At 35.8% G+C, this 18,885-nt stretch overlaps 1 protein-coding gene across 1 annotated transcript; it reads left to right on the top strand.

Moving 5' to 3' along the window:
• Positions 1-10,859: 10,859 nt before the first annotated feature.
• Positions 10,860-17,695, top strand: LOC306865807 (poly(ADP-ribose) glycohydrolase-like). Its single transcript, XM_079410614.1, has 15 exons — positions 10,860-11,053; positions 11,158-11,244; positions 11,341-11,451; positions 11,537-11,608; positions 11,697-11,783; positions 12,537-12,697; positions 14,252-14,364; positions 14,441-14,510; positions 14,586-14,661; positions 14,730-14,877; positions 15,118-15,196; positions 15,280-15,388; positions 15,465-15,555; positions 15,967-16,095; positions 16,605-17,695. Exons 1-15 carry the CDS (start codon positions 10,988-10,990, stop codon positions 16,712-16,714), a joined length of 1,509 nt encoding a protein of 502 aa, XP_079266740.1. The 5' UTR covers positions 10,860-10,987; the 3' UTR covers positions 16,715-17,695.
• Positions 17,696-18,885: the final 1,190 nt, after the last annotated feature.

The raw sequence follows: 18,885 nt of genomic DNA, 5'->3' as shown, positions 1-18,885 counted from the left end.
AATTCACACCAAACACAGAACAAGACAGTCTGAGGATATGTGATTAATTCCATGAATTTACAGTACACTATGGCGAGAAGAAAATTTTAAAACTTATCAGAGATATCCTGTCACTGTGCTTCTAATGTGTGCGGTAGGTGACTGGGTGAGTGACTGACTGTGAGTTCAGTGAGTGTGGAGGGGGGGGGAGAGGGAGACAGAGAGGGAGAGAGAGGGAGACAGAGAGAGAGAGAGAGAGTCTGTTTAAACTTCTCAATAAAATCCTTAAAAAATGCTTAAAGCATTAAAGGTTTTGATAACACTTTATAATTGAGTCTCATTTGTTAACAGTAGGGAATGCATTAATTAACATGAACTAACAATGAAAAATATAATTTTTTACAGCATGTTAATTCTTCATTGATAGTATGAACTTACAATGAACTAACAATGAACAAAATATTTTTAATGTTAGAAAAATAGTCATGTTCAAAAGATAAAACTTTAAAATTTAATATATTAACACATTTTGGAATTGATTTTAAACATTAAAACATTGATTTCAACATTAAATGGTATATATTTATTAATGATGTAAATTAACAACAGTTAAATAATGTTGTTTTTTAACATTGGTTAATTCACAAATAACATTAAATATTAACAATATATTTTTTACTTTATTTGTGTTAGTAAAAATTATTCATGTTAGTTAATGGAAAAATAAATCATTAAAAAATGCTTATCATTAAAACCTTTGGTAACTATAATAATTTCTCATTTGTTAGCATTAGTAAATGCATTAACTAACATCAACTACCAATGAAAAATATATTTTCACAGAATTTAAAGTTTTATATGTTGTTCTGTGTGTGTGTGTTTCACAGAGTTGATGGTTTGGATTAACCCTTTAATTGCCGTATCCCTTAAAACCAAACTGCCAGAGGGTTACTGTAATGCTTGTGCTCGCTGGGCACCGTTTTATCGATGCCACCGGGGTGGCGTATGCTGACGGCTTGGGCCCGTCATCGCTGCTCGCAGCTATATTTAGGGCCCAAGCCAGTAAGGCGCAGGGCCCTATTGTTCCCCTAAGGATTATTAGGGCCCAAGCCAGTAAGGCGCAGGGCCCTATTGTTCCCCTAAGGATTATTATTATTTTTTTTTTTTTTTTTTTTTTTTTTTTTTTTATTATTTTTTATTTCGACTATCCGGGTACTTTTGGGGGCCTTAACGTGCCCGAAAACTCTCGAAAATTGGCACGCACATTGGAACCTGCGGCCATTAGGAGGCCGCTGAGGCTGGGACCCGGGCGTGGCACAGGGGCTCTACGGCGCCCCCTGGAAAATTGTCAGAAAACTTGATGTATAGCTCACACATACTTGCACGTATTCATATGAAACTCGGTACACATATAGAACTCATTGAGCTGAACAACTTTCACGCTGCATGTCTTAGGCTCCGCCCAACAGGAAGTCGGCTATTCAGGGCTGTTTAAAAAGCGCATGCTCTGGAATTTGATATACTCCTCTGAGGATTTCCATACGATTGCCACCAAACTAGGTGAACATGATCTCAAGACATTGGGGACGCTAAATTGCGAAGATATTTTTGATATGTCGAACGGTTTGCCCGTGGCGAGGCGATGAAGTTATGGCGAAAAATGAGACCCAGGAAATGCCTAATAACGTCCACATACATTGTATGATGTAGATCAAACTTCAGTGATTTGTTCGTTGTATGATGCCGATCGGATAGATGTGACTATTATGACTGAAAGTTATAGCGCCACCAACTGGCTGCAGGAAGTGTGTCGTTTTCAAAATGCTTTGAATTCAGCATCTTCTTTTACCTCGATTTGCTTCAAACTTCACCAGAATAATGTCAAAACACGGCCGATGTAAAACTGTGAAGGGAATATTGATATCTAAAATTATGTTGCCATGGCAACGTGTCAAAGTTGAAAATTCGTTTCTGGTGATTTTGAGGCAGATAACATGTTTAGAATGTCATGAAACTCAACACACATATCAGTATTAATGATAGTTAGACACTGGAAAAAGCTCATAAACGGGCGTGGAAGAGACACTCTATAGCGCCACCTTTTGTCAAAAATGAGGGGGTTAGTTTTAGCTACAGACACCAAACTCGGTATATAAATTGTTCTAATTAATCCGGACAACTTTCTAATTTACAGTCATTAGCTACGACCAACAGGAAGTCGGCTATATTTATTTTAATGTGGGTTTTTTTTAAAAACGGGCTGTAAACAAATTAATACTCCTCCAAGCAGAAACACGGAAATCACACCAAACATTTTTTATCATGATGCCAAAATACTGAAGATGCTAAATTGCGGACGGATTTAGGATATCTTGAACGATGATTTAATGGCAATTTATTAAAGTTACAGTAAAAAAGATAATTTTTTTTTTTTTTTATCTTTTAAGAGCAGCTTCCAAACACTTCATAAAAAATTACATACACAGAACAATACAGTCTGAGGATATGTGATTAATTTCATGAATTTACAATACACTATGCTTAGGAGAAAATTTAAAAACTATCAGAGAGCTCTTAGACTGCTGAGTGAGAGCTCCCTGCCAGCCTGCAGCTGAGTGAGGGGTGGGGGTGGGGTGGGGTGTGAGTGACTGTGTGAGTGACTGTGTGGATTGAGGAGCTGGGTGAGAGAGAGAAAGAGAGAGAGGGTCTGTTTTTTAAAATCTTTAAAAAATGCTTATAAATCATTAAATAAGGTCTCAATTCTTAACATTAGGAAATGCATTAATTAACGTGAACTAACAATGAAAAATATATTTTTACAGCATGTTAATTCTTCCATGATAGTATGAACTAACAAAGAACAATTTTTTTAAAGCATTTATTAATCTTTTTAATGTTAGAAAAATAGTCATGTTCAAAAGATAAACTTTAAAATGTAATAATATATTAACACATTTTGGAATTAATATTGATCAACATTAAATGGTATATAATTATTAATGTTTATATATATATAATGATAGCTACAGACACCAAACTCGGTACATAAATTGTTCTTATTAATCCGGACAACTTTCTAATTTACAGTCATTAGCTACGACCAACAGGAAGTCGGCTATATTTATTTTAATGTGGGTTTTGTTTTTAAACAGGCTGTAAACAAATTCATACTCCTCCAAACAGAAACACGTAAATCACACCAAACATTTTTTCTTATGATGCCAAAATACTGAAGATGCTAAATTGCGGACGGATTTAGGATATCTTGAACGATGATTTAATGGCAATTTATTAAAGTTACAGTAAAAAAGAGAAAACTTTTCTTTTCTTTTTTTCTTTTAAGAGCAGCTTCCAAACACTTCATAAAAAATTACATACACAGAACAATACAGTCTGAGGATATGTGATTAATTTCATGAATTTACAATACACTATGCTTAGGAGAAAATTTAAAAACTATCAGAGTTCTCCTGTCTCTGTGCTTCTAATGTTTGCGGTAGGTGACTGGGTGAGTGACTGACTGTGTGAGTTCAGTGAGTGTGGAGGGGGAGAGAGAGAGAGACAGGGTCTGTTTAAACATCTCAATAAAATCCTTAAAAAATGCTTATAAAGCATTAAAGGTTTTGATAACACTTTATAATTAAGTCTCATTTGTTAACAGTAGGGAATGCATTAATTAACATGAACTAACAATGAAATATATATTTTACAGTATGTTAATTCTTCATTGATAGTATGAACTTACAATGAACTAACAATGAACAAAATATTTTTTATATTAGAAAAATAGTCATGTTCAAAAGATAAAACTTTAAAATTTAATAATATATTAACACATTTTGGAATTGATTTTGATCAACATTAAATGGTATATATTTATTAATGATGTAAATTAACAACAGTTAAATAATGTTGTTTTTAAACATTGGTTAATTCACAAATAACATTAAATATTAACAATATATTTTTTACTTTATTAATTTGTGTTAGAAAAAATTATTCATGTTAGTTAATGGAAAAATAAATAATTAAAAAATGCTTATAAATCATTAAAAGCTTTGGTAACTATAATAATTTCTCATTTGTTAGCATTAGTAAATGCATTAACTAACATCAACTACCAATGAAAAATAAATTTTCACAGAATTTAAAGTTTTATATGTTCTGTGTGTGTGTGTGTTTCACAGAGTTGATGGTTTGGATTAACCCTTTAATTGCCGTATCCCTTAAAACCAAACTGCCAGAGGGTTACTGTGATGCTTGTGCTCGCTGGGCACCGTTTTATCGATGCCACCGGGGTGGCGTATGCTGACGGCTTGGGCCCGTCATCGCTGCTCGCAGCTATATTTATTTTTTTTTTTTTTTTTTTTTTTTTTTTTTTTTTTTTTTTTTATTATTTTTTATTTCGACTATCCGGGTACTTTTGGGGGCCTTAACGTGCCCGAAAACTCTCGAAAATTGGCACGCACATTGGAACCTGCGGCCATTAGGACGCCGCTGAGGCTGGGACCCGGGCGTGGCACAGGGGCTCTACGGCGCCCCCTGGAAAATTGTCAGAAAACTTGATGTATAGCTCACACATACTTGCACGTATTCATATGAAACTCGGTACACATATAGAACTCATTGAGCTGAACAACTTTCACGCTGCATGTCTTAGGCTCCGCCCAACAGGAAGTCGGCTATTCAGGGCTGTTTAAAAAGCGCATGCTCTGGAATTTGATATACTCCTCTGAGGATTTCCATACGATTGCCACCAAACTAGGTGAACATGATCTCAAGACATTGGGGACGCTAAATTGCGAAGATATTTTTGATATGTCGAACGGTTTGCCCGTGGCGAGGCGATGAAGTTATGGCGAAAAATGAGACCCAGGAAATGCCTAATAACGTCCACATACATTGTATGATGTAGATCAAACTTCAGTGATTTGTTCGTTGTATGATGCCGATCGGATAGATGTGACTATTATGACTGAAAGTTATAGCGCCACCAACTGGCTGCAGGAAGTGTGTCGTTTTCAAAATGCTTTGAATTCAGCATCTTCTTTTACCTCGATTTGCTTCAAACTTCACCAGAATAATGTCAAAACACGGCCGATGTAAAACTGTGAAGGGAATATTGATATCTAAAATTATGTTGCCATGGCAACGTGTCAAAGTTGAAAATTCGTTTCTGGTGATTTTGAGGCAGATAACATGTTTAGAATGTCATGAAACTCAACACACATATCAGTATTAATGATAGTTAGACACTGGAAAAAGCTCATAAACGGGCGTGGAAGAGACACTCTATAGCGCCACCTTTTGTCAAAAATGAGGGGGTTAGTTTTAGCTACAGACACCAAACTCGGTATATAAATTGTTCTAATTAATCCGGACAACTTTCTAATTTACAGTCATTAGCTACGACCAACAGGAAGTCGGCTATATTTATTTTAATGTGGGTTTTTTTTAAAAACGGGCTGTAAACAAATTAATACTCCTCCAAGCAGAAACACGGAAATCACACCAAACATTTTTTATCATGATGCCAAAATACTGAAGATGCTAAATTGCGGACGGATTTAGGATATCTTGAACGATGATTTAATGGCAATTTATTAAAGTTACAGTAAAAAAGATAATTTTTTTTTTTTTTTATCTTTTAAGAGCAGCTTCCAAACACTTCATAAAAAATTACATACACAGAACAATACAGTCTGAGGATATGTGATTAATTTCATGAATTTACAATACACTATGCTTAGGAGAAAATTTAAAAACTATCAGAGAGCTCTTAGACTGCTGAGTGAGAGCTCCCTGCCAGCCTGCAGCTGAGTGAGGGGTGGGGGTGGGGTGGGGTGTGAGTGACTGTGTGAGTGACTGTGTGGATTGAGGAGCTGGGTGAGAGAGAGAAAGAGAGAGAGGGTCTGTTTTTTAAAATCTTTAAAAAATGCTTATAAATCATTAAATAAGGTCTCAATTCTTAACATTAGGAAATGCATTAATTAACGTGAACTAACAATGAAAAATATATTTTTACAGCATGTTAATTCTTCCATGATAGTATGAACTAACAAAGAACAATTTTTTTAAAGCATTTATTAATCTTTTTAATGTTAGAAAAATAGTCATGTTCAAAAGATAAACTTTAAAATGTAATAATATATTAACACATTTTGGAATTAATATTGATCAACATTAAATGGTATATAATTATTAATGTTTATATATATATAATGATAGCTACAGACACCAAACTCGGTACATAAATTGTTCTTATTAATCCGGACAACTTTCTAATTTACAGTCATTAGCTACGACCAACAGGAAGTCGGCTATATTTATTTTAATGTGGGTTTTGTTTTTAAACAGGCTGTAAACAAATTCATGCTCCTCCAAACAGAAACACGTAAATCACACCAAACATTTTTTCTTATGATGCCAAAATACTGAAGATGCTAAATTGCGGACGGATTTAGGATATCTTGAACGATGATTTAATGGCAATTTATTAAAGTTACAGTAAAAAAGAGAAAACTTTTCTTTTTTTTTTTTTCTTTTAAGAGCAGCTTCCAAACACTTCATAAAAAATTACATACACAGAACAATACAGTCTGAGGATATGTGATTAATTTCATGAATTTACAATACACTATGCGGAGGAGAAAATTTAAAAACTATCAGAGTTCTCCTGTCTCTGTGCTTCTAATGTGTGCGGTGGGTGACTGGGTGGGTGACTGACTGTGTGAGTTCAGTGAGTGTGGAGGGGGAGAGAGAGAGGGAGAGAGAGAGAGGGTCTGTTTAAACATCTCAATAAAATCCTTAAAAAATGCTTATAAAGCATTAAAGGTTTTGATAACACTTTATAATTAAGTCTCATTTGTTAACAGTAGGGAATGCATTAATTAACATGAACTAACAATGAAAAATATATTTTTTACAGCATGTTAATTCTTCATTGATAGTATGAACTTACAATGAACTAACAATGAACAAAATATTTTTAATATTAGAAAAATAGTCATGTTCAAAAGATAAAACTTTAAAATGTAATAATATATTAACACATTTTGGAATTGATTTTGATAAACATTAAATGGTATATATTTATTAATGATGTAAATTAACAACAGTTAAATAATGTTGTTTTTTAACATTGGTTAATTCACAAATAACATTAAATATTAACAATATATTTTTTACTTTATTCATTTGTGTTAGAAAAAATTATTCATGTTAGTTAATGGAAAAAGAAATCATTAAAAAATGCTTATAAATCATTAAAACCTTTGGTAACTATAATAATTTCTCATTTGTTAGCATTAGTAAATGCATTAACATGAACTACCAATGAAAAATATATTTTCACAGAATTTAAAGTTTTATATGTTATTCTGTGTGTGTGTGTTTCACAGAGTTGATGGTTTGGATTAACCCTTTAATTGCCGTATCCCTTAAAACCAAACTGCCAGAGGGTTACTGTGATGCGTGTGCTCGCTGGGCACCGTTTTATCGATGCCACCGGGGTGGCGTATGCTGACGGCTTGGGCCCGTCATCGCTGCTTGCAGCTATATTTATTATTATTTTTTTTTTTTTTTTTTTTTTTTTTTTTTTTATTTCAATCATCCGGGCACTTTTGGGGGCCTTAACGTGCCCGAAAACTCTCGAAAATTGGCACGCACGTTGGAACCTGCGGCCATTAGGACGCCGCTGAGGCTGGGACCCGGGCGTGGCACAGGGGCTCTACGGCGCCCCCTGGAAAATTGTCAGAAAGCTTGATGTATAGCTCACACATACTTGCACGTATTCATATGAAACTCGGTACACATATAGAACTCATTGAGCCGAACAACTTCCGCGCAGCATGTCATAGGCTCCGCCCAACAGGAAGTCGGCTATTCAGGGCTGTTTAAAAAGCGCATGCTCTGGAATTTGATATACTCCTCTGAGGATTTCCATACGATTGCCACCAAACTAGGTGAACATGATCTCAAGACATTGGGGACGCTAAATTGCGAAGATATTTTTGATATGTCGAACGGTTTGCCCGTGGCGAGGCGATGAAGTTATGGCGAAAAATGAGACCCAGGAAATGCCTAATAACGTCCACATACATTGTATGATGTATATCAAACTTCAGTGATTTGTTCGTTGTATGATGCCGATCGGATAGATGTGACTATTATGACTGAAAGTTATAGCGCCACCAACTGGCTGCAGGAAGTGTGTCGTTTTCAAAATGCTTTGAATTCAGCATCTTCTTTTACCTCGATTTGCTTCAAACTTCACCAGAATAATGTCAAAACACGGCCGATGTAAAACTGTGAAGGGAATATTGATATCTAAAATTATGTTGCCATGGCAACGTGTCAAAGTTGAAAATTCGTTTCTGGTGATTTTGAGGCAGATAACATGTTTAGAATGTCATGAAACTCAACACACATATCAGTATTAATGATAGTTAGACACTGGAAAAAGCTCATAAACGGGCGTGGAAGAGACACTCTATAGCGCCACCTTTTGTCAAAAATGAGGGGGTTAGTTTTAGCTACAGACACCAAACTCGGTACATAAATTGTTCTTATTAATCCGGACAATTTTCTAATTTACAGTCATTAGCTACGACCAACAGGAAGTCGGCTATATTTATTTTAATGTGGGTTTTTTTTAAAAACGGGCTGTAAACAAATTAATACTCCTCCAAGCAGAAACACGGAAATCACACCAAACATTTTTTCTCATGATGCCAAAATACTGAAGATGCTAAATTGCGGACGGATTTAGGATATCTTGAACGATGATTTAATGGCAATTTATTAAAGTTACAGTAAAAAAGATAATTTTTTTTTTTTTTATCTTTTAAGAGCAGCTTCCAAACACTTCATAAAAAATTACATACACAGAACAATACAGTCTGAGGATATGTGATTAATTTCATGAATTTACAATACACTATGCTTAGGAGAAAATTTAAAAACTATCAGAGAGCTCTTAGACTGCTTCTGAGTGAGAGATCCCTGTCAGCCTGCAGCTGAGTGAGGGGTGGGGTGGGGTGGGGTGTGAGTGACTGTGTGAGTGACTGTGTGGATTGAGGAGCTGGGTGAGAGAGAGAAAGAGAGAGAGGGTCTGTTTTTTAAAATCTTTAAAAAATGCTTATAAATCATTAAATAAGGTCTCAATTCTTAACATTAGGAAATGCATTAATTAACGTGAACTAACAATGAAAAATATATTTTTACAGCATGTTAATTCTTCCAGGATAGTATGAACTAACAAAGAACAATTTTTTTTTAAAGCATTTATTAATCTTTTTAATGTTAGAAAAATAGTCATGTTCAAAAGATAAACTTTAAAATTTAATAATATATTAACACATTTTGGAATTAATATTGAACAACATTAAATGGTATATAATTATTAATGTTTATATATATATATATATATAATGATAGCTACAGACACCAAACTCGGTACATAAATTGTTCTTATTAATCCGGACAACTTTCTAATTTACAGTCATTAGCTACGACCAACAGGAAGTCGGCTATATTTATTTTAATGTGGGTTTTTTTTAAACAGGCTGTAAACAAATTCATACTCCTTCAAGCAGAAACACAGAAATCACACCAAACATTTTTTCTCATGATGCCAAAATACTGAAGATGCTAAATTGTGGACGGATTTAGGATATCTTGAACGATGATTTAATGGCAATTTATTAAAGTTACAGAAAAAAGAGAACTTTTTTTTTTTTATCTTTTAAGAGCAGCTTCCAAACACTTCATAAAAAATTACATACACAGAACAATACAGTCTGAGGATATGTGATTAATTTCATGAATTTACAATACACTATGGAGAGGAGAAAATTTAAAACTTATCAGAGTTCTCCTGTCACTGCTTCTAATGTGTGCGGTGGGTGACTGGGTGAGTGACTGACTGTGTGAGTTCAGTGAGTGTGGAGGGGGAGAGAGAGAGAGAGAGAGGGTCTGTTTAAACTTCTCAATAAAATCCTTAAAAAATGCTTATAAAGCATTAAAGGTTTTGATAACACTTTATAATTAAGTCTCATTTGTTAACAGTAGGGAATGCATTAATTAACATGAACTAACAATGAAAAATATATATTTTACAGCATGTTAATTCTTCATTGATAGTATGAACTTACAACGAACTAACAATGAACAAAATATTTTTAATATTAGAAAAATAGTCATGTTCAAAAGATAAAACTTTAAAATGTAATAATATATTAACACATTTTGGAATTGATTTTGATCAACATTAAATGGTATATATTTATTAATGATGTAAATTAACAACAGTTAAATAATGTTGTTTTTTAACATTGGTTAATTCACAAATAACATTAAATATTAACAATATATTTTTTACTTTATTCATTTGTGTTAGAAAAAAATATTCATGTTAGTTAATGGAAAAATAAATCATTAAAACCTTTGGTAACTATAATAATTTCTCATTTGTTAGCATTAGTAAATGCATTAACTAACATCAACTACCAATGAAAAATATATTTTCACAGAATTTAAAGTTTTATATGTTGTTCTGTGTGTGTGTGTGTTTCACAGAGTTGATGGTTTGGATTAACCCTTTAATTGCCGTATCCCTTAAAACCAAACTGCCAGAGGGTTACTGTAATGCTTGTGCTCGCTGGGCACCGTTTTATCGATGCCACCGGGGTGGCGTATGCTGACGGCTTGGGCCCGTCATCGCTGCTCGCAGCTATATTTATTTTATTTTAGTTAGTTTTTTCAGTTACTGTTGTTAGTTTCGTTTAGTTTTAGTCTGTCATTTATTTAGAAATTTTAATTTTATTTCAGTTTACGAAAATGTTTTTTGACCAATAGTTTTAGTCTTAGTTTCAGTTTTCGTTTACGAAAATAACCTTGTGCTCCACACAGTAACGATTTTTAAAAAGGAAATTTAAAAGTGCAGCTATGAAGACTTCAGCTGGGACAAACCCAAAGCAGGGATCCACATATCCCATCAAGAACCTCAATGCAAGACTTCACCAAGGAGCTTAACCAGTCACTTCTCACGAAAGGACATACAGTATTCATAGACGTAAGAACCATGCAACTTTATCCATATTCTTGTATTCTAATTTTACTTTATAACATGTGAATAATGAATTAGTCATAATTCATGTTACTGGCTTGTTTGAGCAGATGACATGTTTCCAAAGTGGTGTAATTGCCTCTTATGATGGGACTCAAGTTTGGGATTCCAACCATGTGAAGTTACCACATCTGAATGTAAGTAGAAGCAGCCAGAAACAAATCTCTCTCTCTAAAAATCATCATTTCTATATAAATTATTCATTCATATTTAGCAATGATTATTCCCCACAGCCACCGCCTGAATCCCCCAACAACATCTGTGCGCCTTCCTCTCACTGGGACGTCACTCGATGTGCCTTGCACAAGCTCACCAAAGGAAATAACTCTATTGGGGATGTTCAGGTACTGTAACAATGACAATTACTTTTATACAAGCTCAGGTGTTTATTACATTGTGACTAGTTTTCTGTCTTTTCTGTATTTATAGACTGCAATAATGGCATATAATTCCACCAACAAGGACAAATGGACATTTGATGCACTTTATTATTACGGTCAGGTTAGTGAATCGCTCTCTATATCAGAGGACAGGTAAATGTTAAAGTGGAAATACGTACTGATTACAGATTTGTGTAATTGCTCTTCAGCGCTTACACGCAAAGGACAATAATCTCCATTCGCTGATCCCAAAGACGGCCAAACTAGCTCTTGATTTACCTGATCTCATTAAACAGGTATGTTGCAGGTTCCTACATTGTGTTAATTCATACATTTATTAAAAGTAATTTAACTCAAATCTGGTCTACACTCATTTTGGCCATGCTGTCAGGGAAAAATCATCAGCCTTTGAGAAGTTTCTTTAAAAATGTTTTATGATGTGCAACCTAAATCTCATTATTTAACATTCTTTTCACATTAATATTTTATGAAAATTACCTCTGCCATCTAAATAATAAGCACAAATTCCATCATTTCTGTGGTAAAACATTGGTGACAGGTTTTTCAGTAGCTTTTAAATTTGAAGTGTGAACAAATTTGTCAAAATTAGTGCAAATGTTCGGTAAACACTGTAATGTCTATGCTACATTTACATTTATGCATTGGCAGATGGTTTTGCCCAAAGTGACTTACATTGCATGCACATTTTATTTTCTCTGGGACTGATGTAAGATATCACTGTTACGGCGATTCACTGAACGAGCCGTGTAACACAGACTTAGAGTCTGTCTTGGCTTTTACACAAGATCTCCTCAGGTTCATCTTGTACAATCTGACAAGCAACAATCATGCAAGACAAAAACTAAATTTACAATATTAATATTGATATCACACAGTGTGCACTGTTTGTCCGGCCAAAAGAATGTCCCACTCGACGAAATAAAATAAATATTCTTAGGCTTAATTAACTGTATTGGTTATACACACTTTGTTTTTTTGTAATGCACATCTGCTGTAAGTGTTTTAGAGTCTGTGCTCTCTGTCTCCAGCCCATCCCTCTCCTGCGACAGCAACAGAACCAGGCCATAACAATGTCTCAGCAGCAGATTTCCAGTCTGTTAGCAAACGCCTTCTTCTGCACCTTCCCTCACAGGAACGACACTAAACCTGGTTCAGAATACGCCAACTTCCCCACCATTAACTTCAGCAGGTGCTGCTCTGATCACATTACACTGAATGTTTCATTCTGATCTGAAAACACTGGTGTTGTATCTGTTTGTATATATATATATATATATATATATATACAGTGCCCTCCAAAAGTATTGGAACAGTAAAGTCAAAATTGCTCTGTTGGCTGTGGAGTCAAGACATTTACAAATATGATTAAAAGATGAATATGAGACAAAACTACAGAATGTCACATTTTATTATTGGATGATTCAACACATACATGTTTTACCAGCTAAGAAGTTCAGCATAGAGTTTCATCCCTCTATCTGATGAGAGCATAAGTATTGGAACAGTTGCCTCACAGGTCTAATTCTTCAGATATTAAAAGCAGGGAATGTGTCGTATCAGTTATATCCATTACTTCTGCATTCTGAATCTTGCACTCGATGATGACACACACAAACCAGGATGAAGATGAGGGAGCTGACTTTGAGAGAAAAGCAAGCAATTTGGATGATAATAGAAAAGAGGAAGTCAGTTAGAGCTCTAGCAAAAACAAAGGTCATGGAGAAATCAAGAGTTTGGAAACCACCAGCAACCAACAACGACCTGATCGGCTGAGAAAACAACAGTAGTTGATGACAGACAAATCATAAAAGCTGTGAAAATGAATCCTAAAAGACGTGTCTGTAAAATCACCAACAACTTCCAGAAAGCTGGGGTGATGCTCTGACAATCTACTGTCCTCAGGAGACTTTGACACAGAATTACAGATGCTACACAGCAAGATGCAAACCTCTGACCAGCACCAAACATAGAAAGGCAAGATTAGAGTTTGCTAAAAAGCACAAAGGTGAGCCAGAAGAGTTTTGGAACTGTGTTTATGGACCGATGAGACAAAGATGAACCTTTATCTAAATGATGGGAAAGAAAAAATGTGGAGAAAAAAGGGAATGCAAATGATTCCAAGCATACAGCCTCATCTGTAAAGCATGGTGGAGGTGGTGTCATGGCATGGGCATGCATGGCTGTCTCTGGAACAGGCCCTCTCAACTTTACTGATGACTTAATGTATGATGACAGTAGCAGAACTAATTTGGAAGGGGACAAAACCATCTTGCCTACCAATATTCAAGAAAATGCCACCAGATTCATTGGGAAGTGCTTCATATTGCATCAGGACAATAACCCAAAACACCCTGCCAGTTCAGTCAAGGAGTTTATAAGGGCAAAGAAATGGAAAGTATTAGATTGTCCAAGTCAATCTCCAGATTTAAATCTGATTGAACATGAATTTCACCAGCTGAAGAGGAGAGTAAAGGCAGAAACTCCCCAAAACAAGCAACAACTGGAATTGGCTGCATTAAAGGCTGGGAAAAGTATTTCAAAGGATGAGAGCAAGAGTCTGGTGATGTCTATGGGTCACAGACTCACTGCTGTGATTGTGTGCAAGGGATCTGCAACTAAATAATAGTTTTTAATCTTTTATATCTGCCTTATGTTCAACTGTCCCAATACTTATGCTCACATCAATGAGTGGGATGAACTCTAAAAGTGCTGTTCTTTATATATATATATAATTTTTTTGTAGTTTATTCGCTGATGAGAAAGACCCAGCACAATTAGCCCAGAAAGCACAGAAACTGAGGGCCATACTCCATTACTTCAACACAGTGACAGATGAAAGTCATGATCAAGATCCAGGTACTGAGAACATGCATATCACATAAGATTTTGGATTCAGTATAACAAAATTTAATGGCCTTTAATTGTTTAACAGCAAACCCAGATGGACTGGTTACTTTTGAAAGGATTAGCATTCAAAAATCAAAGCTCCCTAAATGGAAAAAGTAAGTTACATTAGTTTGAAGCTTAACTCACTAAAGAAAGTTAACATGCCTCGTACTGATCGTGTTGGACTTTAGAAAGAAGATGTCCCTGAGGAACCTTCACATCTCTTCAGAAGGATCCATTGAGCATGAGGGTACAGGCATGCTGCAGGTCAGTGTCATCTAAACATCAGTTTTGTACCTGTTCTTCAGTTTCGCTTATCACGTTGTTCTGGACAGGTGGACTTTGCCAGCAAATATATTGGTGGAGAAGTGCTGGGGTCAGGACTGATTCAGGAGGAGTTCCTCTTCTTCATGAGTCCAGAGCTAATCGTGGCCAGACTCTTCACGGAGAAACTGGCTGATAATGAGTGCCTTAAGATCACAGGTACTGCTGTTGGGGCATTTAGCAGTAGAACAGCTTTCAGTCAGATATAGGGATAATTCATGCAAAGATTCTGTCATTCTGTCACAGAAAACCTTTATGGCAGCAAATTTCAGGCCTGCAACATAACAAACATATTCATTATAGAATGGTTACACACTACGTGCCTACAACACACATAGTAACATGACAGACCGATGGTGTTGATGGCTATGTTTTCTTTTATCGCTAATTTGTCATCAGATCCTCAGATGTACAGCTTTACTTCTGGCTACAGCAGAACCTTTTCTTGGGTCGGTCCATACATTGATCGCATGAAGCGGTAAGCACCAATGACAAATGTACAAAATGTAAAAGTTAATTTTTCAAAAAACTTTGGTTTTACAGCCACAACTAAATTCATAGGGATAACTGGAAGAGACGTTATCGGCAGGTTGTTGCCATTGATGCTCTGGAGTTCATGAAAGTAACGGATCAGTACACCAAAGAAAACATAAAACGAGAACTCAACAAGGTACTAGTTTTGACACATTAAAATATGCAATGCCTTACTGTAAAGTTTATTCAGGCTTTTACTGTGTGACTCAAAGGCATTCGTGGGATTCCACGGAAACCTGAAAACAGCCATTGCAACGGGCAACTGGGGCTGTGATGCCTTCAATGGGGATCCTAAACTCAAAGGTAAATGAAGACGAAACACACACACACACATACACACACTTGTTTGTTTTTGTGAAAAGTGGGGACATCCCATAGGCGTAATGGTTTTTATACTGTACAAACTGTATGTGCTATTGCCCTACACCTAAACTTAGCCCTCACAGGAGACTGTGCATTTCAACTTTCCCCCAAAAAACTTCTCTCTGTATGATTTATAAGCGTTTTGAAAAGTGGGGACATGGGTCAATGTCCTGAAAAGTCACCTTCACCTTGTAATACCTGTGTCATACCTGTGTCATTATACAAATTTATGTCCTCATTTGTCACAAAAACGCACACACACACACACACACCCTGTTTGATCTGGAAACACAGCAAACTATAGATGTATTATGATGAATGCACAGAACAGAATGTGTTTGTCTTCAAAAGCTCTCATTCAGTTGATGGCTGCTGCAGTGGCTGAACGAGACATGGCTTACTTCACCGCTGGCAATAATAAACTTGCAAACGAAATACAGGAAATACATGAGATACTGACTCAAAACAACGTGACCGTGGGTAAATACATTCACTGCAGTCGAAAGACAAACAGGAGCTGTTATAGGCTTATATGCTGGTATTAATAATAGAGCACACCGTTACATAAACAATATTATGTTCATTTTTCCCAATAGACTTTTAGAAATAGATTCTTCTAATCGAGATCTTCAGCAACAATGTTTAAACCTTTGAGGAAAGATACACCATGAGTTTTGATTTTAAGTGCAGCGTTATATTTGTTTAATTAAAACAAATATTAAATTTAATGGTCAAATTCCCACCTGAAGCGAGATACACCACTTTGGATCAGGAATTTTTTTAAGTAAATAATTAAGAAAATTCTGAAATAAGAAATAGTAAGGTGAAATTACTTCTGGAACTGATGCTATTAAAAATGGTCTGTTCAGTACTGCTCTGCAAATATACAGTAATTTGTTTTAGATCAACATTCAGTCCAAAGATGAACCACAAAACCAAAATGGTAACATGAATATGAAGCATTATTTGATCGTTTCTTCTCTCAACAGACAAGCTGTATAAATGGCTGAAGAAGTACTGTGCTCGTGACCATCAATCGCCAATAGACCTGTACAAATTCATTAGAGAGAAGATCGGGCATAAGAATAATTTATTGTAAATCTGTGACATCCGTACAAGCTCACTTCAGAGAAAAGTCGTCAAAAACAGTTCAGCAGTTTGAAATATGTAAAGCTCAACTCTGAAGGATCTGAATGATGATACAACCATACTAATCATACTAAAGACATACTGTCTTGCATCAAGTATAGCACAAACATCACCAGAATAAAACCTTAATGCTTTGATTCAATATGATAATTCTGCTGCTTAATCTGTTTATGGTTTTTAAAAATTACAATAAAATAAAATGAAACCAACAGTTTTTAATTCCCATCATCCATGGTTTAATAGCCTAATATACCATCTGTTGCACTTTAACCGTGTCAAAGTTTTCTGTACCTCATAAACGCACACAAGACATTACACAGCAACCTCCACCAGCTCATTCTTGTGCGTTCACTTTCGTTTTGGTCACACAAGCAACCACAGGCATCCACAGACACTGAACTACTGCAGCCGAACAAGTGAGTAACTTTACCATTTTCTGCATATTCTGTTTCTATCACTCTTTCTTTTCTGAGATAAAAATATTGTTTCCTCGCAACAACATCGCGTTCATTTGTCAACTGCTATATTTTGTCGGTCATCATCAGACTTTCAAAGATGAACTTGGCTAAGAAAGTACTGTTTGGGGATTTCTCATTTTTAAGAATCTTATTGATTTCTCACATCTTGCATGCTTTTCCTGGGCTTGTTCGAGTTAACTGCACTGCAAAGCTGGGTGGCTTTATATCAGTATTTAGACGGGGAAATAGTGTGTCGAAATAGTTTCATTCTCCTCTGGCCAGACAAAATCAGCTGTTTAATTCTAGGCTGCAGCAGAGTCAGATTGTGCAAAGGACTCATCTGGTTCCTGTGGTCTTGTCCCGATGGCCGTCTAGCAGACAGGGTCTTCACTGGGGATCTGTCTCTGGGGCTCATCTAGGTGTCCTGGTCTCCGCTGGCGTTCAGGGCTGTAGAGGTCATCTCTAGGTGCTGATCCACCATCTGATCTGGATGCGGACTTGATCTGGGTGGCTACCGTGACCTCGGAATAAGAAAGAAACAGACTAATATTAGCATAGATGCCATTCTTCTAAAGATGGGGTGTTTTGGGAAGTGTTCCCAAAGGGTTCTGGTTGACCTAATTAATGCAGTCTAACAATACTTTAACGAATTTGAATGATAGAAATGCGATAGTTTAAGGCAGGTTAAAGAGATGGGTCTTTAATTTAGATTTAAACTGACAGTGTGTCTGCTTCTCGAACAGTGTTAGGGAGATTGTTCCAGAGTTTGGGCACTAAATAGGAAAACGGTCTCCCACCTGCAGTTGATTTTGATATTCTAGGTATTATCAAATGGCCAGAGTTTTGAGATCGCAGCTATAGTGCGATAAGACCTCACTCAAATAATGAGGTGCCAAACCATTCAGGGCCTTATAGGTAATTAGCAAAATCTTAAAATGTATACGATGGTTAAGAAGCTACGCAAACAGCTGTCATTATCGCAAACAATTTCTTCGATTTCATAATCGCGATTTATTATTATTTTTTTGTGTAACTTGTCAGTGAACTACGGCTTTGTGTAGTAAATGCTGCTCCATCTGAAAGCAGGTACTACTAATCACCGAACCGGCTTCAACATCAGCATCCAGGCCAGTAAAGCTTTTTTGTGAAATAGTTGCTTTACAGTAAGGCAATAGTTTTGACGCAGTAAAATATGTGTATGGTGCCTTCAAGGGGGATCCTAAACTCAAAGGTAAATGAAGGCAAAACACACACACACATTTTTTTTCTGGGGAAATTTCAAACACTACAGATGGATTATGATAATCATTTAAATTCACAGAACAGAATGTGTTTGTCTTCAAAAGCTCTCATTCAGTTGATGGCTGCTGCAGTGGCTGAACGAGACCTGGCTTACTTCACCTTTTGCAATAAAGAACTTGCAAACGAAGTCCAGGAAATGCATGAGATACTGACCAAACACAACGTGACCGTGGGTATGTTCATTCAGTGCTATCAAACCAAAACAGAAGTGGTTTAGCTTATATAGCAGTAGTTAATAATAGAACACAATGGTAGGGTTCCACAAATAAAAATCCTATTCATTTTCTCTTGTAGATTTTTAGAAACAATTTTTTAGATGCTACTAAAAATTGGCTGTTCAAGTGTTGCAAATGTTTACAGT

Source organism: Barbus barbus (genome assembly GCF_936440315.1).
Source record: "Barbus barbus genome assembly, chromosome: 47".
Classification (NCBI taxonomy): domain Eukaryota; kingdom Metazoa; phylum Chordata; class Actinopteri; order Cypriniformes; family Cyprinidae; genus Barbus; species Barbus barbus.
The sequence above is the reverse complement of the archived record's forward strand: the minus strand, read 5'-3'. Positions and strand labels throughout refer to the sequence as shown.